Genomic DNA, 26984 nt, shown 5'->3' on the forward strand with positions numbered 1-26984 from the left:
TAAGACACAACACCACAAAATTGCTTGCAAAAATTAGTTGGTTTACATATTTATACCCCCGCTTTAAAAAAGGGGGGGTATACTGTTTTACCTCTGTCTGTCCGTCAGTCCGTCCGTCAGTCCGTCCGTCAGTCCGTCAGTCCGTCCGTCAGTCAGTCCGTCCCATGAAACTTTCGTCACATTTTTCTCAGGAACTACACATCCACCCTTTCTGTAATTTGGTATCAACATTTATATATGTTAGCCATACCGTGTGATGCGTTTTCAGATTCATCACTTGACAACTTCCTGTTTACCGAACACTTGTATGATTTTACACATAATAGCCAAGTTGAAAATTTTCGTCACATTTTTCTCAGAAACTACACATCCACCCTTTCTGTAATTTGGTATCAACATTTATATATGTTAGCCATTCCGTGTGATGCGTTTTCAGATTCATCACTTGACAACTTCCTGTTTACCGAACACTTGTATGATTTTACACATGATAGCCAAGTTGAAAATTTTCGTCACATTTTCCTCAGCAACTACAATACAAGGATTTCTGAAATTTGGTTTCAGGATTTATATAAGTCAGCTATACCGTGTGATGCGTTTTCAGATTCATCACTCGACAACTTCCTGTTTACCGAACACTTGTATGATTTTACACATGATAGCCAAGTTGAAAATTTTCGTCACATTTTTCTCAGGAACTACAATACAAGGATTTCTGAAATTTGGTTTCAGGATTTATATAAGTCAGCTATACCGTGTGATGCGTTTTCAGATTCATCACTCGACAACTTCCTGTTTACCGAACACTTGCATATTTTTACACTATTAATATTATCCACTTGCGGCGGGGGTATCATCAGTGAGCAGTAGCTCGCAGTTTCACTTGTTGCATATTTTTTTTCTATTTGTATTTCTTTCAGCTGGATTGCAATAAATAAATAGGGGTAAATGCAGTGTAAAATTAGGAATCTTTTGTTAATAAGTGATTCCAAATCTTCAAACACTTTATGGAAGTTTTGCCATTGTAATAATGAATATTACATTTCTTATGAAGTTATTGTGTACAGATTGAAAATTTAGTCTTAGAAACATGATTTTTTTTATTAGTTGTTAGTGCCTTTGAACTAACTGTCAGTTAATTGCAAGTACTCTCAGATCTGTTTTTAGTGTCTTTTTGTTGTTTTGATGTACATTAGTACCAGGCCACATTCACTTGTATTTTTGTTAATCTGATGAGTAAAGCCTTTTCAACTGATTTTAATAGTTTGTTCTTATATTGTACTGTTATACCACTATCACAGGTTAGGGGAGGGTTGGGATCCTACTATCATGTTTAACCCCGCCACATTATGTATGTATGTACCTGTCCCAAGTCAGGAACCTGTAATTCAGTGGTTGTCGTTTGATTATGTGTTACATATTTGTTCTTTGTTAATTTTTTTTATAAAATGAGGCCAGTAATTTTCTCATTTGAATTGATTTACATTGTCATTTCAGGGCCTTTTTTAGCCAATTATGCGGTATGGGCTTTTATCATTGTTGAAGGCCATATGGTTACTTATAATTGTTATTGCGAAGCCTATCAAAGTTTTCCACAGATTCACCTGCAAGTTACCTGTCCATTTAAACTTTTGGCAATTCTATTGTCCCATCTAACAAATACAACAGCTATTGTTCTCTGTTTAGTTTATTCAATGGGACCTTTAAATTTCTTGCAAGAGAAATCTATCACTCATTGATTAATTTACCTGAACAAAAAATTGAACTGTCAATGATGGAAATACATGTACAAATAAGTAATTATGAAACTGCATGTGATGTTGTATTTATTCAATCAAAAACACATTTTCAATTTGTTTGATATAAACACTGATTTAAAAATTAAAAGTTGATTTCTGATCAAATTTTAACATTTAACCTATTAAAATTAGTTTTTTTAGTCTGTTCATAATTTAAAACTTGAAATGATAATGTTTAAATAAAGGTCTTCATAAATGTATTCTTTATAAGGGACGACATCAAAAGTTCAATGTAGGATAAAAAACTTAATTCACATAGTTTTTTCACTGACCCCCCTACCCCCCCTCTTAACTTAATTTGGAAAAAATTGATTTACCAATAGGGATATATGTAAAAATCGATTTTAGATATACAAAACTTGCAGAATTTTAACCCCCCCACCCCCAAACTATTTGATTTAAGTTTTTTATCCTACATCGATCTTTTGATGTCGTCCCTAACTGAACAACCACAAAAAACATGAAAATTCTTGAAAACATAAATGCATACAGTAGTTAAAAAAAATCAGAAATAAACTTTTTATAATTAAATCAGTGCTTATATTGAACAGATTGAAAATAAATTATTGATATTGAATAAATACTGTATCACATGCAGTTTATGTGAGTTTATACATGTATTTCAGTGAACAAAGAAGATATTTTTTTGGTCAGGCAAATTAATCAATGAGTGATAGATTTCTCTTGCAAGAAATTTAAAGGTCCCATCAAATAAACTATACAGAGAACAATAGCTGTTGTATTTGTTCAATGGGACAATAGAACTTACAAAAGTTTAAATGGACAGGTAACTTGCAGGTGAATCTATGGAAAACTATAATAGGGTTCGCAATAATAGTGTTTGTTATTTATATCAGATGTGTAAACAAACAAACAGCATGTTCTAATTAGTACCTACAATAAACTGAGACATTGAGGTCAAGTAAAGTGGACATTAATAGTCTACAATAAGGCCAATTCAGGTCAGACAGCAGTGATAAGGATAATTATTGTACAGTTATAGGCTTTCTAAGGTCACACAAAGGTGTTACATATTCAAAGGATGGCAATTTTTTCAAATAGCATAATGCATGAAGATAATATGCAATGACAGGAACAGTCATGAACAAATAATAGATGTTGACATTATAAAAATAGCTGATTGTATATGGGAAACAGCAGATTGTATATAGGGGGAAAAGTTTGAACTTTTCACTAAAAAGTGTTTTCACTAAAAAGTTTTTTTTTCTTTTTTTACATATATCCAAAACTTCACATGACATATATGATCATATATTGGTGAATATTGAATACTATTGCTTTCAGAATGTTTATCTATATCTATAAATTAGTATTACCCACTATATTTATGTTTTCAGCTCAATCAGCTTTTTAAAAAGGTAAAGATGGAATGAAAAAGACTCAACCTTCGATCTTTCTTTTAAATTATAGTGATCTAGTGGTTTGAATTCTAAATACTATAACTTTTTAAACCAAAAAATATTTTGCTTGTCATTTTAAGCTTTTGACCTATAATTTTCTCTTGAAAGCGAAATTGTTTTATAGATAAACAAAGAAGTAAATTTTATTTTTGTTCTGACTTGTATCTCTGTTCATTAAGAAAATGGCCAGATGCCATTTATATTTTTCATAAAAACTAAAACTCATCAAATGGGAATAAAATTCATCAACTTCTAAAGAAAAAAAGATTATCATGAATTCTTGATACTTTGATGTCTATATCAAACTACAATGGTGTATCAATGCTGTAAAGATTTACATTTAATGAAATGGTACATGATATCATAGTCATATTAGTATTATTTCTATTCATTTCATTTCAGGTTTCTTATAAAGACATCAGTACCAGACAACAAATGGAAGTTTTTAACGACCTTGACTGGCTATACAGCCCTTGCACAGTCCACATCTACCAGTGGCAGATGCAGAACTTTTTATAAGGGGAAGGGGGGCTCACTGTCTGACCTGAGGGGAGGGGAGAAGCTCATTCAAGCTTCAGTGATTCACTATATAATCAACCAAATTATCCCCCTCATGATCTGCCTACGTCTACTCAATGTAATATACATAAATATTTGAATTCAGATTTATCAGATCAAATTATTTGTTTTCAGTTTTATTATGAATTATGAATTTTTAATACTATTAGGACCAAATATCAAGAACTAGAAGAAGTACCCTTTCATATTCCTTCTTTTATTTTTTTATTGGATGATGAATAATTGGGACAGGAGGGTCCAGAGACACAGGCATAAAGGTATTTAGGGAAAAAATTCTGACACGAGTGCCTGTCAGGTATATAGGAATTTTTTTTTCTGAGACGAGTGCCTGTGTCCAGAGAAATACCATATATATTATAATAGGAAAATCCAAACACTTGTATATTGCTAAAGACTTAATATATGATGATCTCTACATGTCTTCTGATTTTGTGTTTTGGGGTTGCTGTCATATTGACATACCCCACAATCTCATTTATATTCATGTCTGAAATTTTTACATTTAAGGAAAGAAAATATGTATGCAAAAAATCATTTATTTTCTATATCATGATCATAAACTTTAATAATCTATCAACAATAGTAGATTTGCATCAGATACTAATAATTCATACATAATAAGTTCTTTAAAGTGGGAAATATACGTAATAACTTTGTTACCTTTACAATTTGTCAACATTAAAACTGTCAGAAAATGAAGTTTTTTTGTTTATGACAAACAACAATGGCCACCAACGCAAGACAAAATGTTATCTGAGGAATGTTAACAGCTTCATTTGTCAGGCACCTGTCACCCAGAATGCACTTCACTTTGTGCAGCCAAAAGTAAACACAATCAGCAAACTGATCTTTTTAAATTTACTTGTCAACCCTGCAGTGACAATACAAGTGTTGATTATATATCAGATTTCTCTTTTACATAAACCGTTTGCACCTTTTCTCCTCTTGTCAAAGTAAATTAACTATATAAATATATTTTACACTAACACCAAAGGGAGATAATTTCTTTATGTAAGAACTTTTGCAATACTAATTAAAACATAATTTTGATTTCTTATAAGTACACATGAAAAGAAAAGCTTAATTTGCACATTTTTTGATAACCACTATGAATGAAAAATTTTAAGGCAATAAGACAGCATCCCACAAACACTAGTTCACCAAAAATAGATACTTAAAGAGGTAATTATCTACTGAAGGCAAACACAATTAAAATATCCTTACAGGGATACAATTGTTGTAGCTGTTTTAGAAATACACACAATATTTGTTAATAAATACCAATTTAGGGTGGTCTTATAACCATGGTAAGTGTACTTGTAATGTCAAGATGTTTTCAAGTGTTTACAATCTTCTCTCAAATACTGTATTTTTTACACAAATGGAGTTCAATTCATATCCCTTGATTCCCACATACAAAATTCAATAATATAATAATTTGGCTGATCTGGATTTAAAATAAGTTGTACTGTCGTCTGCTGTCATGTCCCAAGGACCAGGTGTTAAAGTCAGGTGACATTTTGTAATTATAATTTCATTAAAATTCCACTATGGTGTGCAACTCTGTGAAAACAATTTTTCATTTACAACATTTTTCAAGCTGAATTAGCTGATCCTCTACATCTACAGTTTTATCATGTAGGAGGGAAATCTATCTTTTATCATGTAGGAGGGAAATCTATCTCTTCTTCAAATATTTCATGGGATACTATGTATACAATGTTAAAATTTATAATTATCAACTCTGACATAGCAAGTTGTTATAATAAGAACCACTTGGACTATGATATAAAAAGAAGATGTGGTATGGTTGCCAATGAGACAACACTTCAAATGACACATAAAATTAATAAACTATAGGTCATCCTAAGGCCTTCAACAATGAGCAAAGCCCATACCGCATAGTCGGCTATAAGTGATGTATAATTATTTTACATATTTTATGGCAAAAATGAATTTAAAATAAAATAAAGCAATTTATTTAGTTACTATTAATCAAAAGTTTAAGGTTTAACATGACAATTTAATGTTAAGTATAAGCCTTGTATTCTTATATTTTTTGCAATACTTTCTTGCTGATTTTTATACTTTCCACTATATTTTTACCAGGACATCAATGAATTTCAATCCAAATGATTCACAATTATCAATCATCTTTTCTTTCATCGATGAAACCTTTCTAAACTTAAAATTAAGAATGGTTTGATAGTTCATAACTGACAGAAAAAGAAGAAATAAGTAGGTTATGCATAAAATTTATTTGTTCATACAAATTGTAATACTAAACATGAGAAAAAAATTATTCAGGGAAAGTAAGAGGCGATTACTTTATTACCCTTGGAAAAAATACAAATAAATGAGAATAGAGTAAGTCAGATAGACTAAAGGTGTTCTTGATGAATACCTTTAACATTCATTAGTGAGTATCCATTAATTTCAGTAAAGTGTGATTAATTATAGAAGTTGAGACTGCATCCAGGTACCAGATAATAGGAAACCAGATATGTATGTCACACACCATCCTGACACATAAATATTCCTCATAACAAATTACTAAGCCTATAATTAGGTGCTAGTAATATTAATACCCATAGATTAAATACTTATATGATATCTGATACACATGCCTTTCAATTCCTTAATGTCAAAAATCTTCTCTACCATATATCATTGTGACGATTTAGAGTAGGAAAAGTGTGAAGTCATCTGTATGTTTTATGTGATGTGCTATGTTCATACTGTTACAAACATTTCATTCAGATGGATAGCAATTAATAATAGATAAATTTTGATGAATGTTTGTAGATTGAATGGAATTAAAATGACATATACCTCCTGTATAAAATGTTCTTGTGACATAAATAATGTGCACAAAAGATGCCTTGACACTTGTCAGGGTGAAAACTTTCACATGGAAATGTGTATTAAAGTCAACAGTGTCAAAACATTCATTCACACAGGTATTTTGTGCAAGAACACCCATATGCATGTAATAATGAGTAACAGAAAAAAATGTAATAATCGATGTAATAATGAATGCATTCTTCAGCGAAAATGAATATTCATCTTTAGATGCAAATTATAGTGTAAAGGTTATAATTTAATGTTGACATGTTTTCTAAATATCTGTGTATCTTATATAATACTCCTCTTTAAAATTCATTTCAAATTAAGTCATCATAGTAAAAAATTATTTTTATGCTATGAATAAATATCTCTTGTAAAATTGTAAAATTCTACACCGGTAAATAAAACATAAAATTTTATGAGTTAAATAAACCACAAAATTTTCAAATAAATTAACACATGATTATAAAACGGTAATGTGACTTTTCAATGAAGCGCTACTGTTGTATATCAAACAATGTGTATTTGTGGGTTTCGTCTCATTATATGGTTGGCTACAAACGTTAAAGAGATGGCACTATGATGTATACAAGATACCTAATTACAGAAAAACTTATTACTATTGGTAAAAGGGAGGTGATAGTTTGAATCCAAACTATAGAGAACCATTTTTCACTTGTTTCGTTGATTGATAGCATTTGATTTTGTCAGTTTCAGTGACGGATCCAGGGGTTGGAACCCCCCCTTTTTTTGGCCGATCAATGCATTTGAATGGGGACATATAGTTGGAACCCCCCTTTGTCCTGGGTTGGGACCCCCCTTTTTAAAATGGCTGGATCCGCCACTGAGTTTTATGGACATCCTATTTTTGATATGCATTGTAGTTTGGTATTTTTGTTATACTTTTTATCAGACACAAAAATAATGCATGACATTAAATTGTATGTATATAAACTGGTATATAGCTCTGACTCTGTGTATCACACATTTGTATTGTTACAAACTGTGATAGTTTTAACAGAACTATAAACAACTACTGAAATGAAAACTTTAGGTACAAAGAAAGTCACAAAATTTAGGTCAGTCTGACAATTCAATCTTTATCAGGTCAGTATATAACACTTTTATTTCTTATCTAATGAAAACCAAAACAATCCAACAAAAATGAAATTTGTTTTGGAAAATAATCTAACTAGTTTCTAGTGTAGATATGCATTGAGACAGTTGAATTCCAATATAAAAATCAAATTTGTTCATAGATAACATTGAAGGCTGCAATAGACCTTGAGAATGCTGAGTTATCTTTTCTGTTACATGTTAAAGTCTATGAATGTCGAGTTAACAAGTACTGTCTCATTAGAACTAGTGATAAAGTAATAAAATAATTATAGAACTTGATAAAAATACCTCCCTCCCCGACACAAATAACTCTGAGAAAGAGAGGAATAAAGCATACCATGTATTTTATAAAATTGCTAACAGTTCTAGAGTGGGCAGTCAATTCTAGACATTCTACTCATTCTTTTGCCAAATTTCTGCCATGACAATGTAATAGATCACTCTAAATGCATTCATTAAGACTCTAAGTCTCCTAGAACTCATCCTATACACTGGCTAATATGTTTTTTTGTAGAAAAATTCTATAAAATAACTGTTGCAAATCAATGCCTATAGATAGCACAATAAATAACCAGCGGTACTGCTAGCTGTATTACAGTTGTAACCTGCCACATTACATACAACAAATTATTCACCATTATATGGAAAACTTATGTCAATGCTGAGGTTCTTAAGCTACAAAGTAGTTAAAGGCTCATTTAGAAGCCTAATTTATTATAAAATTGGCCTTTCAGAATTAAAGATTGGCTAGGGAATCATGAGGGTCAGTTGAGCCAATGGAAACATCAGAACCAATAACTTTTTTCATATCTTCACTGATAGTTTGGCAGCATGCATACCGGTATGTGCTTTTGAGTGGAGAACTGAGTTGTTTAGACATAATTGCAGTGCAAGACAAAAAAACAGATAGTACTATAAGACATATAACTAACTTAACTATCTTACATCACAAGATCTATGTCATAATGTGATGTACTTATGTAATATAAAGTGAATGAGAAACAAGAGACATTTCCATTATTTCACATGCATATTACATTCCATTAATTTAAGAGTAAAGTGTTCATCTTCTGAAGTTTCATAGTTGAATAGTAAAGTGCTCATCCAATAAATGTTTATGACAGAATGAGAAACGTTAGTGCATTCTACTAACTATATGTCTCCATAACTGTCTAATACACCACATGAAAACAAAAGAAACAAGAACTACTTGAGGAAATTAGTGATTAGAAATCTTGTTGCACAAGCAGAAAGACAAGATATTATGTATTGAAGACATACCTAAATACATTAACAAGTAATTCAATTACTCAGGACTTATATCACATATTCAAAGTCAGATACACTGATGAGTTATAAAGTCTGTTAAATCAAAAGAAGAGACAACTGATATTTTTTTTAATTTTAAAACAGAGTACATCTTATTTACCAAACATGCTTTACTAGACAAAAAATACAGTTCTCAGATCAGAAAGAAACCTATTAAGGAAAAAGCCAGCAACCATAACTATGCATTGCTAATGACGAATTGAGAAAACTGGTGTGTATGACCAGAATTTGAAGAATGTACTATAGCTCTGCATAGGACATAAAAACTGTCACATTAGTAATACTTGACTGGAAAGAAATTACAAAATTTAGCTTGAATGTCAAATAACTCACATTTTATATAAAAAATGAATAATAAAACCCAGAACTTATTGTCATAACAGTTAGTCTTCAAAGACAAGATCAAAGGTTTGCTGATTACATAAAATTACAATACACAAGTAAAAAGACACCTTTAGATGAATAGATTAAGTGGTAATTTGTAGCAATTTAGATATAAGATCTGTTTTGGGCCAACTGTGGTTTTTGGTTGTTCAATTTTAGGGTTTAACTACTTTATCCTATTTTATTAGTAAACTTTTATGAAGATTTTATATGTTTATTTCTTTACACCACACTCGTTTATAAACTTGAAGTAAGATTTTTAACCACAAGTCTGTCTGAATTACCAGTACAGTCTAGTAATGTAAATATGATGGTTCAAGAAGTCTTAACTTATTAATGTACCTTAAAGTTCTTGATTGTATTTTCTTATATCTTTTATAACAGACTATTCAATGAAACCTCAGAAAAATTTAGTATCTTGCTGTTTAAACAAAATTGAGCATTTTTTCAAATTGTAAAGGGCATAAATCTAGAATGGTAAAAGTGTCTGCATCAACATTTATAATCCATGTTTTGAAGTAATAAGCATTGTGTATCATAACATTTGGTTGAGGCAAACCAATTGCAGGACATACAGACGGATACATGTACAGACAGACAAGGATAACACTTCAACGCTACAGTGGGGTGTTAAAAGAAAAAAAAATTACAAAGGACAATTTCTATCCCCTTCTTTGTCAGATCAATGCACTTTGTAACTCAGTTTGTATCATCTTTACTATATACTATCTCTTTTCTGTCAATAGGAATAGTACATGATCTGCTTTCCCTGGTATTATCCCTTACTTATGATAAAACAAATATCAGTAAATCCGAGCTTAAGTTCTAACAAGTACTGATTAAGTAGAAGATCCATATGTACCACTGTTTGTTATGTTATATTTACAAATATGTAAATTCTGTCTGAAAGATACAATACATCACACATCAAAATAAACAAAAGTTCAGCCTTATTTACATGTAATAAATCAGATCTGACAACTTACCAATGATAGATAATTTGAACAGAACCATTTTATTGATAAAGCAGAGAGGTAGTTAGCTAAATCTGTGTGTACTTTACAATTAGAACTTGCCCATTAAAACATAAGATGGTACAGTTTAACTAGTTTTTCTGGTAAATAATGACTTCTTCACAATTTTTAGAGTAATTATCTATGACTGTATAACTCCCAGCATCTGCTAATAAAGAGAAGCTTAGTATCCATCTTTAACCAGATGTTTATAGACAGACAGTCTAGGAAATTAGTAAAACATGGACAGGTCTTCAAACAGTACTTTTTATCCATTCTATTTTCTTAATTGCAAAAAAGGGACTCAATACATAATGAAACAGGTGAAAAAAACTTTTTTTTCAAAACAATATTAATGTTAATTTGAAATACATGTATATTATGTTCCCTTTGAAAAATCCATATCATAACCCACTCTGTTATTTAGTAATGACCAATTTTCTGTGAAACAGCTTAATTTCTTAAGAGTAAACTTTTCAGCCTTAATGCCAAAGACAGTTTTCTCCACCAGAGATGTTTTAATAATTAGAACATGAGGTTTTCACACCTAGATAGTCTTTCAACACAGTCAGACTTAAATAAGACAGGATTACCAGATGTGTTGTGTATTAAACATGATGTTTGTTATGAACAGAAGTCACCAACAGTCATAATACACTGTTTAGACAAGCCAGTTTTTCTAAACAGACGACTGCTGAATTTGTCAACATTAAATTCTTTATTAAATTCTGCTGGTTTTATGTTTCAAACAATAATTGTCCTTAAACTCACAATTCAAAATATTGTCAATGTTTATGACTGAAATAACATTTTATTATACCACATAAAGGTACAGAAACCAAACATGTTACAGACTGTTTTAGGTTTTATTGGCAAAACATGTAAATATTTTACATTATACTTTGAATCAGGTCCAATTTTACTTCAAAAGGACAAGACACATTTAAAATCTTTATGTGTGTTACGTCAGAAGATTAATACAAAAACAATGCATTTGCACTTCTATTGCAAACTTCTTGTTAAACATCAGTTTGATTCAGGACATATTTTTATTTGCTGAGTCAGCATATCTAAATATACAGCTATAGATCTTAAGCTGATATGTTAAAGTTCATGATGTTTTAAGTTTAGATTTTACTGGTATGTATAGTTATTGGGTAACCACCAAACAATAAAGAATAAGAACAAATTTCAAAAGGACATTAAGAATATCACAAAGTCACTGAAAACCTGAAAAACTTTGGGACACCAGTAACGGTCTTGCAGAATTCCTGTCTTTAAATTAATAGACTATAGTTACTAAAAAAAGAATATCTATGTTCTCCAGGTGTTGAATGGCCTTATATATTGCCCTGATACCTGTTTTTTTCAAAGTTCTTAAGGCAAACAGTCATCCCCTAATCTTGCAAGCATATATTTATGAAATACCTTGACATGTAACTAGTTATGGAACTTTTTAAGGGTGATATCACAATTTGTGTAATGATTTATTACGTTCACACCTATTGCAAATCATGGAAAAACTGCTGATTTTAGCAAATTCAAATTTTTTAAATTCTTTGATCATATTTCATAACATATAAACTATGTATTTTCTTTTTACCACAGATGTTCAAAACTTTGGAAATAGAATTAAATCTTTCAAAATTGGCATTATCATCGGTCTAAATCTATAGTTAAAGGGAATTTAGAGGAATATACTTCTGCGAATATTTACCTTCCCACACCTTTAACCAGATGATATCTTATCTGTATTTTCTGTGGTTTTTTATTACCCATGTCAGAATCCCATGTCAAGTGCTATAGAGATAATCTTGTATGATAAACCATGTTAATCTGCATCATACCCACTGATAAAATTTGTTAATCTTCCCAATTCTTGCTAATAATAAGAGTTGTTTATGACCGGTTCTCTGGACTGTTATGTAAGACAGGTACTGGGAATGTTATGAAATCTCTATTCCAGTACATTAGTATGAAAAAAATGTTTACTACAACCTACTTATCAGCTAATGTTAAACTAGAAGCTCAATTGATAAAAGGAGCTAACTAAGGTTGCTTGAAATTCATAAAAAAAAGGGTAAAGATTTAAAAATATAAAGATCAGAAAGTCTATGTCTGAAAGCATATTTTACCCTTCTTTTCCCTTTTAGGCCCCTTTTGATATACCCCCAGGACTCTTCATATATTTAATAGGCTCTGACTGATCTAACATTTAGCTTAGACTAATCTAACATTTAGCTTAGACTAATCTAACGTTTAGCTTAGACTAATCTAACATTTAGCTGAGAGCTTCACCGTTGAAAGGAATCCAGTAAAGTATCGTATAGTATCTAGCAATTTGAACATAACAAAAATGTGTACTTTAATTTACAGTGAATACATTAGTCCTATGGGGCTATAAGTGTCCACTAACAGCAAACTTAGCCTGATGGTAGAACAACACATGATAACTGACCAAAGCCAATCTCTAACAGCTGCTGGTCAATAGATAAGTGGACATTACTGATATGAAGATGGCTAAAGGTCAGTTCAATACACAATGACTGGACAATTCAGTTTTTTTGACAGGAATTACAAGAGATCAGAGCTAATCCTACAGAATTTATTTACTTGGTCATACAGTTTATGCAAATACTGTATAAATCTGCTGGCTTGCCACCGTTTTGTCTACTGAACATTGTATATAAACATTTTATAAAAAGATAGTAACATTTAGTGTAATGTACACAAGACAGTAACATTAATTTTAAGGTCTAACAAATTACTTTCATACTATAACCTCTAAATCTACTTGATGTGTGGCACAAAAAACTAAAATATACAATACTTTACTGCTGAAACTGTTATAAATCATCTGTTTTTTTTAGCAACAATTATGGCAAAAAATTATACTTTTCGTGATAGTGTTTTATTTTCATGTAACTGAAATTGGTCTTGTTCATATGTTATTTATCTTGTATAACATATCCATCAACTGAACACCACACACACCCAAATATATCACACACGTTATTTTTATATATCTCATTTCCTGGTTTAATGATAATGTGTATAATATTCTAACCTTTTCTTTTTTTTTAATATTAGCCCATGTGCAAAAACTTGAATCAGGATGGACCTTTATCTGATATCTATTAAACAATTACAAAGTATTTACATAAAGGGGACATAACTTATCCTTTCAAGGGGGAATTCAGAAAAATAATTATTATATACACATGTATAAAAAATTGAAAATTCGACTCCAAAGTTTTGTATAAAAAAACACTCATGATTAAATTTGCCTTTATTTAGCATTTGGTATCATTGCTCTTTTATTTCCTTGTTTTAATTTTAACAAATAACTTCATTTCTATGTGTTAGATTTAAACAATAACTTTAATAACAATGACAACAGACTTGAAGAAAATTGGCCTTATCATGGATTTTAGAAATATGGCCTCTCACATGGATTTTAACACTGTGCATTGTAAAAATTCACTCACATTCCAAAAGTTTAATCCTAGCTATTTGCTGACTTAATAGTTATATAAAAGCTTTTTTTAAACATGTAACCCTAAAAGTTCACTCTGAATATGATCTTACATATCAATGGTCCTTTTTAGTATCTTCAATGAATTAAAAACAAAAATGCATTTATCAACCAAACATTAAAAGCATAATTCAATGTTGCAATCTAATCAGAATTTAAACAAGAGTATGAGACTTGATAAAAGAGTAAAAAAAAAATTTAAATCAAGTTTTGTATATATGTGCTGTTTTCTGTATGTAAAAAAAAGATGCAATTTTACAGTATATCCATACCAAAAATAAAGTAAGGGTATACAGAACTGAAGTGAATAAAATGTGTTTTTAATAATGACATCAGATTGTTGGCTTACTTAATATCCTACAAAAGAGATGTGTTTTATGAGGGTTGAAAAGATCAAAGGTGGATGTGTATCAATACTTATAATTGATGTGATATTTAGATTAAATATTTATTTTGAGGATCTAATAAATATAATATTAAAGACTATAAAATTCACCAAATGAAAAAAAAATATAATCAGATCTTACTTGTGTTGATTCATTTTAAAAAAGACAAAAAGGGTCTTCTTTTAAACATGCTCTATCAACCTGGGAAAAGCAGTCAAGCTTAAGTCTTTATTCATATCAAATAGAAATACAATTTTCAGAAATTCGGATTGAAATAATTTTAGATAAAATGAATGTTATCAACATAAACAATGATATATCTATAATGTAATTGGTATCTTAAATATGGTGTTTAAGTTTTTGAATGAGTGACCACAAAAATTCAAGATTTAGGAAATAGCTGACCATACTTTGAAGGGTACTGACCGGTTTATGTTGAAACAACCTATCTCATAGGACTGGTTTGTGTTGAAATAACCTATCATGTAGATTCAAAAGTTCAAACTTAAGTAGAATAAGGGTAGGTGAACTTGGACATTTATCATTTTATTCATCTTAATTTATGTTGTTTTCAAAATTTATTCTTTTGAACTTTAATCTGTCTTGTATAAAAACACTGGCCTGAGGTAAACTTGCCTTATTTATTTGCCACATTAGGTTTTATTCCTGAACGGTCAAACATAAATTAAAATTTTATCTATTCTGGAAAGAAACTCCATTGGGAAAACTTATAAAACAATCTAAAAATAGTTAACCCATAGTTAAAACATTCAAATGAAAATATGAATTAGTCAAGTTTCTTTTTTAGAGTGGTGATCCCATTCTAATTACTTAAAATTCTTGATCACTCACTACTATTATCTATAGGTCAAAAGATCGGTTTCAGCTTGAAACTGCAGAACATTTGAATTTCTAAAAACAATAACCCAATGGAACACTCACTCTGCTGCAAGAGGGAGTTAAATAGCAAACAAACCATTAATTCTAAATGGCTCTACCATTGATATACAAATTTTTGGGTCTGCAAGCTGGAATTTATTGCAATACATAATTTGTACCACTAATATTTTGTCTTTTACTACATGCACAAAATCCAAGAAGTATTGTAGATGCAGATATATTAACCTTGACAGAGTCAATGTAATGAATCTCTAAAAGCTTTAAGTTATAGTAAATCTGTGGTGTTATTGTCTGCATTGTGTGACACAATACATAATTATAGGTGTTTCATGTATTTTATCTTAATAAATACACTGTACAATTGTGTCAAACTTGATTTCTAAACACTACACTACATTTTCACATAACTCGGTAAATATAGGTTTCAAGTTCCGAACTTCAAATAAAATCAAAATATTTACTCTATGTTTTGTGAATAGATGTCTATAGTTTGTATATTGACAGTGCATTGTGCAATAAAGAAAGAGGACCATATTTCAACCCAGTTTTGTTTAGACTAGGACCATTCTTCAATACACTTCTTGTTTAGCCTGTCGTTTTTCTCGCATAAGAACCTCCAAGTTGTTGACAGAGCAATTTAAAAGGTTACTATATGAATGTAATGGTATACAATATAGATCAAATTTTAATACACTGTTTCAGATTCGGCTGGCGACAAATATCCTTGGGCAAGACAAATATCACCCATATTGCTTCTTATTTATCAATGAAACTTTAAGAAATTCAACATTTTTCTCATGATTAAATTAAGTTTGGGAGTAGTTACTGTATAAAATATTGTCTATTATACAATAATCTAATAGAGCTGTGAATTGTTATTAAAAAATAAAATTTCCCATACCTTCTCAAGCAGACATACGTTATTTAGATACCCGTCATAAGAGTACAGTTGAACAAAATAATCAGTGGGAAAAACTTCTTTCTTACTTCAGAAAATTGATAAATGGAACTCATCAACTCATATTCAGAATACCAGGAAATATGTATTTTAATATATATTGCTTCAGCTAAAAGAAAAGCCTTCTTAGTAAAAATAACTTCTTTTTCCTTTTATAGTTAACTGCATACTAGAAGTTTAAGCATTTAAATTGTAGAAATGACTAGGAACATATATAAGTATTGATATATATATATATATACTGTTCCCTGAGTAATGACTAATAAAATCAAGTATATGTTCCAGAAATAATGCACATTAATGTACATTAAAGAAAATGTTAAAAACTATAAACAAATGACAAATTATTTCAAACTTTTATGATGTGATATGATTTAATGCCATGAATCATCACTAAAATCTCCAGGCAATATTTGTACATTTTATATCCTCATTCTTTTTGTAAGACACCTAGGTGAGGGGGGGCAAGGGGTTTAACTGTTATGCTGTTATGGGGCAATTTAATTCTTTGTTATCTGTTATTTTGAAAATATATTTGCTGTTAGCTGTTATTGTCTGATTCTTTGTTAGCTGTTATTGGGCTTTTGGTTTTTTTGTTATCTGTTATTGTGATAATGTATTTGCTGTTAACTGTTATTGAAAATTGGAATGTTAGCATTTTTTTGACAGTCAATATTCGGTATAAATTGAAGATCATTGGCCATTGGGGTCTGCCACTACTAATATGTTTGTCCCGTATTCAAAGAAGGATTCCATAAACATATACCCATCACAGAAGTGAGGTCCAGGACAATTCAAGTACCGGTATATCTTATGATTCTTATGATTATCCTTTGTAATAAATTCCATTTTTTTTATGAATGTGTATTTAGAATTATCTTAATTTTTTGTATGAGAATAATGTTCCTTGTTTTCCGTACGAACATATTAAATTAAAACAATTCTTAATATGACAAAAAGGAAAACATATGGCCAGGAATATCTGACAAGGATCTCAATTAAGGACTAGGTCCTAACAACCACTTAACCTTTTATATAATATGGTACATAGACTCAGCTCGTTGATTCTTTTCAAAGCAGAACCAAATGCATTGTACAATGAAAGTTCCAATCATGAACTTCGGTTCGAAGCTGCACATAACTCATTACAAACAAAGATTTATTTCGTTTCAAGCCATTGTTTCCCTACTAAACTATGTATTCTACTTACTAGTACACTTGGTATAATCAAAAACCTCAGCTGATAAAAAAATGTTCAAATAAGGCCTTTGAAAATAGTGGAATAAATTGCTTTTAGAGTGTCAAAATTCGTTCGAAGTACTTGATAAATTGCATGCTTATAATTGGTGCTTTTGATTTTTCTACCCTATATACCACTTTGCCTCATAGTTTTATTAAGAAAAATTCACACACCTCATTAAATGGTCATTTAGAAAAAGTCAGAATTTTCAAACTCTTTTAGGTCACTTTTTTTATGAGCAACAAAGGGAGCTTCAGTCAATATATATAAACAATACACCAACGTTTCATGAGAACTGCTGGAAACATTTTTGTGTTAATGTCTGAAAACTGGAAAATCACCCCTTTTTAATTAATAAAACCCGTTAACTCGGAAACGTAAAATCTCAAATTTATAAAAATTGAAAGTTACCTCATGTTAATAGATATAAACAATTCACCAAAATTCCTTGCTTTGTGAAAGCATTTTTGAGATATTATCAGAAAACTGAAAAAAACACCAATTTTATTGAATAAAAACCCATTACCCAGGAACTTAAAATCTAAAATTTATAAAAAAAAAAAAAAAGACCAAAAAGGGAGCTCACGTCAATAGATATAAACAATTTCCCAAAGTTTAATGCAAATGGTTAAAGAGTTTTTGAGTTAATGTCCGACATGTTGACAACAGACGGACAACAGTATACCACAATACGTTCCGTAAACGAGCGTATAAAAAATATAATATATTGAGTAGTAATTTAAACACATTCTAGATACATAAATTAATACTAAAAACATAGTCATAAAAAAATGGAATGCATTACAAAGGATTATATCCGTAATAAGAAATACTGATTTGTGAAAGACCGAATTATTTTAATATTTCATTTACTGTTATCTGTTATTGTCCATTTTAATTCCTTGTTATCTGTTATGAGCCAAATCAATTTGCTGTTTTGCTGTTATTGGGACCCCCCTTGCCCCCCCTCCTAGGTTAAAAGCTTTTAACAAATTTATGTAAGAATTTTATACTGAGGATAGATGCTGGTGCATAATTGTAGATGCATTGCCATGAGGTGTTTAAATATGTAACTATTAAGACAAGGGGCTGGTACTGACAGGGGGATATCAATGACAATATAATGTCAAACAGATGATCAGATAACCTCAGATTGCTACTGGTTCTTGCTCTAAAGATGATTGGGACCATTTATTCCTATGATCCACTCTTATAGACAGGACAATCTTGTCCAAAAATGTTTGTAGTAGGAACATCTCAGCTGTATGACTTAAAAAACTAACTCAATAATCATGAACAGACCAAAGTTATTTCTATATTTCAGGATGGCTTAGTTGTTATCCTAACAAAGTAAAGTTTTCCTGCTAAGCTTAGTTTTGATTCCAACTGCAACAGAGCAACATTGCTATGTCGTTGATTCATAGACAGAATTATAATTTATAGCTTAATACCAAAAAGAACTAGTGCACACTGGCATGTTTACTAATAACAAAGAACACACGATAAAGTCTAAATGAAAATTGCAAGTTTAAAGAAAGAACACACTGCTATCTGGTGAAGTCTAAAGTAGGAATGTAACTTGTAACAAGAACACTTTGCTATCAGGAAAAGTCTAAAGTAGGATCATAATTTACAGCAATGAACACACTGCTCTCTAGTGGAGCTTATGTTACAGAACCACTATTCAGTACAAGATACTTTTTGAACAACAGAGTACATATGACTAACTGAAGTTGCTAAATAAAAAGTAGATAGAACCTCATATCTGAATCTTCACTTATCCTTCCGTCAATTCTCAATTTATCAAATTTAAATAGATTTTACAATCAGTTTTCACATTTATCTAATAATTTTTAATATATTTATCAACAGTAATCCTAGCTTTCACAGCTTCCCTTCAATCAAACAAGCACCTGCTAAACTCAAAACAACCAATCAAAGCTGTACTCTAGCTGCACAAGAATTCCTTCAATCATAGAAGTACTGGCTGAACTAAGCATGTCAACAACATCAACTGGTTCCCACATCAGTCTGATCTGACAATCATAGACAAATAAAGGCCAGGTTTACAACAAATATTTTTTCCTCACTTACTTCTACCAAACACAGGAAAACAAACACCAACAATTAGGCTGGAAATATTAGTAATGAGGTGAAATTTTTCATAGGTTTTATTACACAACATAGGTTCTGAAATTAATTTCCTGGTTTGTCCCCAAAATTGTTTTGTTAAAATTCTAATACAAAACACAGGTACTGGAAAGCAAGCCTTTGACATCACAATTAGCAAAGTTACTAAGATGAAAAGATAGAAAAACCAGAAACATTGTCCATATTAATCTAGGCAAAAACAAGTTAAAATTGGAACACTATCAAGAGTAGCATTGAAACCAGTAAGGAGTTAGAAAGTAAACCAAAATGATCTACGGTCTTTAGTAAGTGCTTGGTCATTTATAATTCAAGATCTGTGTATGTCAAGGGACAAAACACTATATTACACCTTCTATCGTGTATATTAAAGGTAAAACTTGACAAATGTTTAATTCACATTTATTTGTGAGAGGTGTAAATCAAGCACTTTACCACCATGTGAATATTTGGTATTAAATCAGCCAAATTTACATAAAACACATTACAAAGTGACACTAAATCTACTGGTATTAAAGTGGTTTCTCCTTCAATGCAAAGGAAATTTTATTAGTGTGTCCAGATATAATTAATAAAACTGATTTATATGATTTTGATCCCAGAGGGCTTTTCCTTATCATAACTGATGAATGATTCGACCATAAACTACCTGTATTTATTGATGTACAGGTGTGAACTAGTTATGATAATTCATATTTTGATGGATAGATTAGTCTTATTTATTGTTGATGTTTCAAGTGGTAAGCAAGGCTAAGAAATCTCCCCAAATAATATAGAGGTCAAATATACAATCACGATTCATCTGTTCAGGTCCAATGGTCATAAAAGGGACAAAAATGTGGAAAATTGAATTTAAATTTCACAGATTTATCGAATTTGTAAATTTATAAAAGTTTTAATAGTACAGAAATCATAGCAACTTGAATGAGTTTGGCAACCCATCAACTATGCGAGGATTTTCATGTATTAACTGCTGGGTAATGGCTATTGAAAAACGTTATAAACCTTAGAAATGATAAAATATTATCACTGGTAAAAGGATACCAAGATAATCATATCACACAGTAGCCTTACATTGGGTACAAATTGATAAAAGCCTCATAACTATCCTAAATAATGACAATTTTATCTCTAACATGACAGCTCCATATTCCGTTTGCAGAAAAAGCTACTTATGATAGCATTGGTTACTGAACACTTTTTTGAAATTTAAGTTGAGAATGTAAAGATCAAACTGTGAAATGAATTGATAGATATAAAAGTCATTGGACATATGATATGGGGTAACACTCCTAAGAAATTACAAGTCTTGATTGACAATTCTAAGTCATTACTGGAATCTATCTAGATTCAATTTAGATTAGTATCAGAACTTTATCAGAGATGTACCAAAACTGCAATAGAAATAATTAAAGATGGTAAAATATAGCACAACAGGATGTCCACAGGACAAAAGTTCACATAAAGTATCTCTATAGATGACAGCATTGTTGTACTGTTTCATTATGCAGTATGGGATGATAAATAATATTAGGTTGAATAAACTGGTATTTTCAATGCAGATATTTAAAACAGAATATAAGCTCTAACCAATAGCAGAAGACAAAATATGAGACCTTGAATACATCAAATATGTCTCAGAATCAGTGAATAATAATAAAGATGAAACAAATCTTGTATTTTTCGTTATTTTTTATGCTCTTTTATATTGTATAGACAGCACTGTAAAACCATAAACAAGGGAGATAATAATTCTCAAATTCATTTATAGTAACAAAATTGTACAGTAAATTTTAATTTTAGTTAAATTTAATAATACCATTCATCAATAGGCTTATACATTTGATTCTGGACAAGAATTATAATAATGATACACACTTCTTGTAAAAAGTATGAATAAAGCAGAAATTACAAATAAAGGTTTTCATGGTAAGTACTTCCAGTTCAGAAGACAAAATGTTGATATTTCCACAATTAGACTGTAATAATCTACCAATTAATGACCACACATGAAAGGAGTTTTAAGTAGAAACACTTGATATCAATGAAGATGACCACTCAAATCTTTTCCTATCATTTATTATATCTTAATTCTTGGGAAAGGATGAAACTTTTGAAAGACTGACCACAAGGTTCTTACTTTACCAAAAACCTAATTAGATCACTTATCCTCTTTGAAATGACCGTTTAAATCTTTTTCCTCTTAAATACACATTGAAAATGACCACTTGAGTCATGTCAGGTCAGATATATACAAATTGTCAAACTTTTTGAGAATGTCTTAACTATTTGATTTACTTCAAGAGGACTAAAAGTCTTGGTCATTAAATTTACATGTCATAATAACAATAAACAAAGCATTTAATAAATATTTATTCTCATTTCTAGTTTAATACATTTTAATTGTATATAAAACAGGTATTTAACAGTCTGTTTATATAAAGAAACAATTCAATACATGTAATCTTTCTTGAGAGTAAAGCTTATGTGAAGTCCATTAGGAAATTCAAACAGTAGCAGTATTGAAATCAAACAATCAAAGCACAAAAGTACTCCTTTAATCAAAATAGTGCAGGAAGAGCAAAAGTTAAAATTAAACCATAATTCTATTCAAACATGAATATAGTAGTTTCATGATAGTCAGAGAATATGGAGCTCAAATTATCCACCATGCAGAGACTTTTTACACAGGGGAAAAAACCTCCAAGAATATCAGGTCATTGTCTTTCAAAATTATAATTAAAAAGAGTTAATCATCCCTAGCAAGTACATGAAGTATATATAATTCAGTAAATTATGGTCAAATATATTGTTGTAAGCAGCTGTGGTTTATCATTTAAACATTATGACAAATTAGAAATACTGTATGTACTTCAATACCTATATAAAGGGATGTAGTACTTATATAAGACATTTAATGACTATGGTTATACTTGAAATACTTTATATTTAAGGAGAAACTTAAGTACTCCCTAATAATTTGTTCAGCACAGTGGGGTACTTTTATACATAACTACCCACAAATTTCCTAACCAGCAGTTGGTTAGACATTTAAACTTAACCTGTCATATTCTTCATAAGGTACTCCATTCAGTTTTACCATTCATGCTGTATTTATATATTTGTAGAAGTATCTTTATTCACATTTGTTGCCTTTAGACACATTCAAATGAGCAGTTACATATATGTAACTTAAAACTGTTAGATAAACTATATGATAAAAAGAAAAACTTGGTCATAACTAATACAGCTGTGAAATGGTAATACATGTAATTACAACTGGTTAAATGTTTTTTTTTTGTAGTATTTTCACATTAATTCTTTTTGATAACTTTTCAAACTTTTGAAAAACACAACACTGCTTTAATATTTTAAAATCAAGCTTTAGATTGCTCTCTGTACAGGTTTAAACTTGACCTGATGATGATGATTCTAAATACATATATATACACTGTTAGAAGAGCTAAACATGTATACTGATATACAGTGTATATATTTTCCCAACAAGAACATCCTGATTATCAAAACAGATCTGTAGAATAAAATGGCTGCTGATCATTAAATTAATATGAGGCTGTGGAACAGATAGATTGAAGTAGTGGAAAGTAAAACACTTATAGAAGGTCATTTCTTAAGAGAGTTCATTAGTTAATGGATAGTTTGTTTCTGATCTTCTAGTGATAACAAACATGTTTTATTATATCCCTCTAGGCACTATACTGATACCATCTTTATTGGGGATATCAGTATTTTTTAATCTACTGTTTATCCATTAATTGCTTTTTAGGGATCAGTCACAATGTCCAGCTCAGGCCAAACAAAACGGACTAAAATTCCTTGTTACTTGGCAGCCAATCTAAACAAACTTGTCCTTGCAGATCAGAACAATTCGCTTCTTTGTGTCCAAACGGAACAATAAATATTAGTTATCGCAAGGAGGTTATATTACCTCCTTGGTTATCCAGTACTCAAAATAGAATTTAAGACAACATCAAGTTTTTTTGATATGGCCTACAAATTTTTAATTGAACTATATCTGAAAAGGCCAGACATCCTGATAAAAACTGTACAAACACATCACTTGACCGCCAAACAATGACCATTACAAACTGATTATTGTACATGTATACAAAATGCTTTCTTATATCTTAAATAAAATTCAACTTAGTCAACTATTTTTTTTTGTTAAATTAACAGGTTTTGTAAATTTTTATATCTTTGTTCAGATGCACCCAAAAAATATAACTTTGGTTTTCTTTTTCATGTTGATGATAAATTTAATTCTTGATCTTTAATATAACTAATTAACCTTTAGTTGAAATACATGTTGATATGTTTTAAAAAAAAATCTATTTCTATAAATTTGTTGGTTGCAATTTTCAAAAATATATAGTTTAATTGTATATAATATAGACCGGTATATATATATGCAAAAAAAATTAGAAAATACATATATCCAAAGTTCAAACTTCTAACCATTAAAACTTCATTGTAAGAAATATTTGACTGCTTAAAATATTGTGTTTAGCTTCAAGTGGCCTAAAGTACAGTTAATATGTTACGACAGATATATTAACAATGGACTTAAATGGGCAGCTCTCTCAGAGGGGCCTGGAGACTATATAAAATACCAAATTAACTGAATGGTTTATTGAATAAATAATTAGGTTTTAATTCAGGGAATAATGTCCAGATAATTGGGGATAACAGTCTCATTGACAAGCTTATGTAACAAGGGATATACATTTTTGTAATAATGTTGTGTAACAGGGAACCAGGTTATTGTTCAGAATGACAAGGAAAATGTAGAAATTTGTAATGATATATAAAATAAATGTCCAAATGGTGACATCAACGGCCACTTTATCAGATCAGAAGCTTAAAATGAACAGATTGACACTGGTGGATGTTCCATTCAACCTATCATCAAAATTAAAATTTTATTTTATTTCAGTTTAAACTGTGAAAAGTTTTTCCCCTGAATTATTTGGATGAATCTTGGTGTGTAAACTGTTGAAATAATTATAGTAATACATTTAGGTCTTAGGATGGACTGTGGTGAGATAAAAAGATGTATTGTCACAGTGTCCTGTAGGGTAAAACTACATGTATATAATTAGTTACGGCATGTTCAACACATACATGTATAATGATACGTGTTAATTCATTCGCGTTAACACCCCTAAATTTTGATACAAACATATGTATAAATCATCCATTCAAAAATGGTAATTGCTTCAAACAATTTCTGTTGAATAGAACCTTACTTACAAAACAAATAATTCATAGTACAACTTAATCCTAATTTTCATTTTCACCCAAAATAACTTTTTATTAATATGAACCTGAACCTGAATGTACTGTGACGTAAAGATTTAATTTTTGCATGGATTATTGTGATATGAATTGTAAAGCCTCTGTAGATGAGTAACACAGAACTTATTGACAACACTCAGCTTAGGTCTTATACAAAAGTCATACCCTTATTGTTCAAATCTTCATACCAAGGTGTAGTATTGTTACCTAGATCTGAAGGTGTAGCAAATAAGAGGTAAAGAAGGGGAACAACAGCAATTAACATTATTAAGTCTTTATATGTTCTTTAAACTGTTTGATAAAAATTGCATTCGTTTTCAATGGAATTTGTTGGTATCTTAAAAAATGTCACTTAGACTTCTATATATATAGAAATCATCAAGATAACTGTACCACTGCTGTTTCATATAAGTACCATTTTAGCCATTTTTACAATTTCAATTGGGTGTTTGTGACTTTGCCTTTAAAAATGCTACTATTTTTAAGATGAACCTATTGAAACATAAAAATCATTCCAAATTAACATGATGGTACATGTTTTGGTATTAACATTAGCACTGGATTTTTGGATAGTTCACTGCAAGGTAATGGTATATATAGTAAAGAATATTACCAATATTCACTGTTTCTATTCCAAACAAAGAGACAAAGTTTCCAGTGATCGTAATGGATTACTTTAATGGTTCATAGTCCCATTGGTGACCATAATGTATTTATATGTTGCTTGCAATCATCAAAAAAATAATATAACAAACACCACTTCATCCTTCTACCCTACAGTGCCCTCTTGGGTATCACTTCATAAAATATAAAGAAGCCCCAATCTTAGGACTAATACTTATAATTTCCAATAACCTGTAAGATTGGGTTTTATTTAATTTTATATTAGTTTTGTGGTTAAATTTATCAGTCATTTTATTTGAATACTGTTATAAATCTGTCAATAGAAATATGCAACAGCACTATATCAATCAATTGGAGGATAAAATTATTTCTAGGTTTTATACTTATTTGTTTATATGGACCTAAAATCTTAGATATAATCATTTCTGTTTAAACAGAAAGTGAAATGAATTCAGTGAATTAATACAAAATCAACAAATCAACATACCATTACATCTATTAATATAAATAAATTATGATTTAGCTTAACATATTCAGAGTCATGGATCATCAGTGATCCAAATCGTTTGGTTGCTATATCTTGCAAATTAAGCATTTTGTTATTGTTTTCAGACTCTTATCATAAAAATATGATGGTCTATAACTTGAAAATCATTGTCATTGAACATTCAGAAACATGGACCAGAAAATGAAGCAAGGATATAAATTTATCTTTTTATATAGTTTAGACTGAATTATACCACTTGACGTTTGTAGACTTAGAGTTGGTTAAGAGCTTGACATATATACATTATATACTTGTCTAAAACAAAAAAGACCGTAGTAGTGAATGTTGACCCCAAGATATCTTTTTTCATAAATGCATATTCTCAATTTTTCCTTCTACTTTCCCTCTCAACTAAATTCAAGCAAATAACTTAATATCTGCTGAAATGTTAACCAGCAGACATAATGTTTGTGCACACAAGCATGACAAATTTTTAAACATATAAAATGTTCTACTTACAATCTCTCCAAGTTTGGCATTTCAGAGAACAGTTCATCAGGGATATTGTCTAGCTTGTTTCTGTCTATTCTCCTGCGGATATAAAATTTTGAAAGTAATCATAACTGTCTAAGATGATAGAAGATCTATATTAATCTGGGCACTAGAAATTAATGTATAATTTTTTTTCATTCACTTTTCAGATAGTTATTTAACACAGTAGCATCATAGAACCGAAGATTTAGTGATTAATCAATATTATCTTGATGTCCAGTGGCAAATATTTCATCCATATTCAGGATTAGTCCAAATAATCAGTGGCGGATCCAGAACTTGACCTAAGGGGGGCCCGCTGACTGACCTAAGGGGGGGCCGCTCCAGTCATGCTTCAGTGATTCCCT

General features: G+C 30.2%; 1 protein-coding gene across 3 annotated transcripts in view; it reads right to left on the reverse strand.

Moving 5' to 3' along the window:
• Positions 1-26984, reverse strand: part of LOC139521720 (protein slit-like) — a 79611-nt gene that overhangs the window by 46741 nt on the left and 5886 nt on the right. For all 3 annotated transcript variants that reach the window (XM_071315278.1, XM_071315279.1, XM_071315280.1), the window contains exon 4: positions 26605-26676. In XM_071315278.1, the coding sequence (XP_071171379.1) occupies positions 26605-26676 (72 nt within the window). The remainder of the gene's footprint in view (positions 1-26604; positions 26677-26984) is intronic.

Source organism: Mytilus edulis, chromosome 4 (assembly GCF_963676685.1).
Source record: "Mytilus edulis chromosome 4, xbMytEdul2.2, whole genome shotgun sequence".
NCBI classification, from domain to species: Eukaryota; Metazoa; Mollusca; class Bivalvia; order Mytilida; family Mytilidae; genus Mytilus; species Mytilus edulis.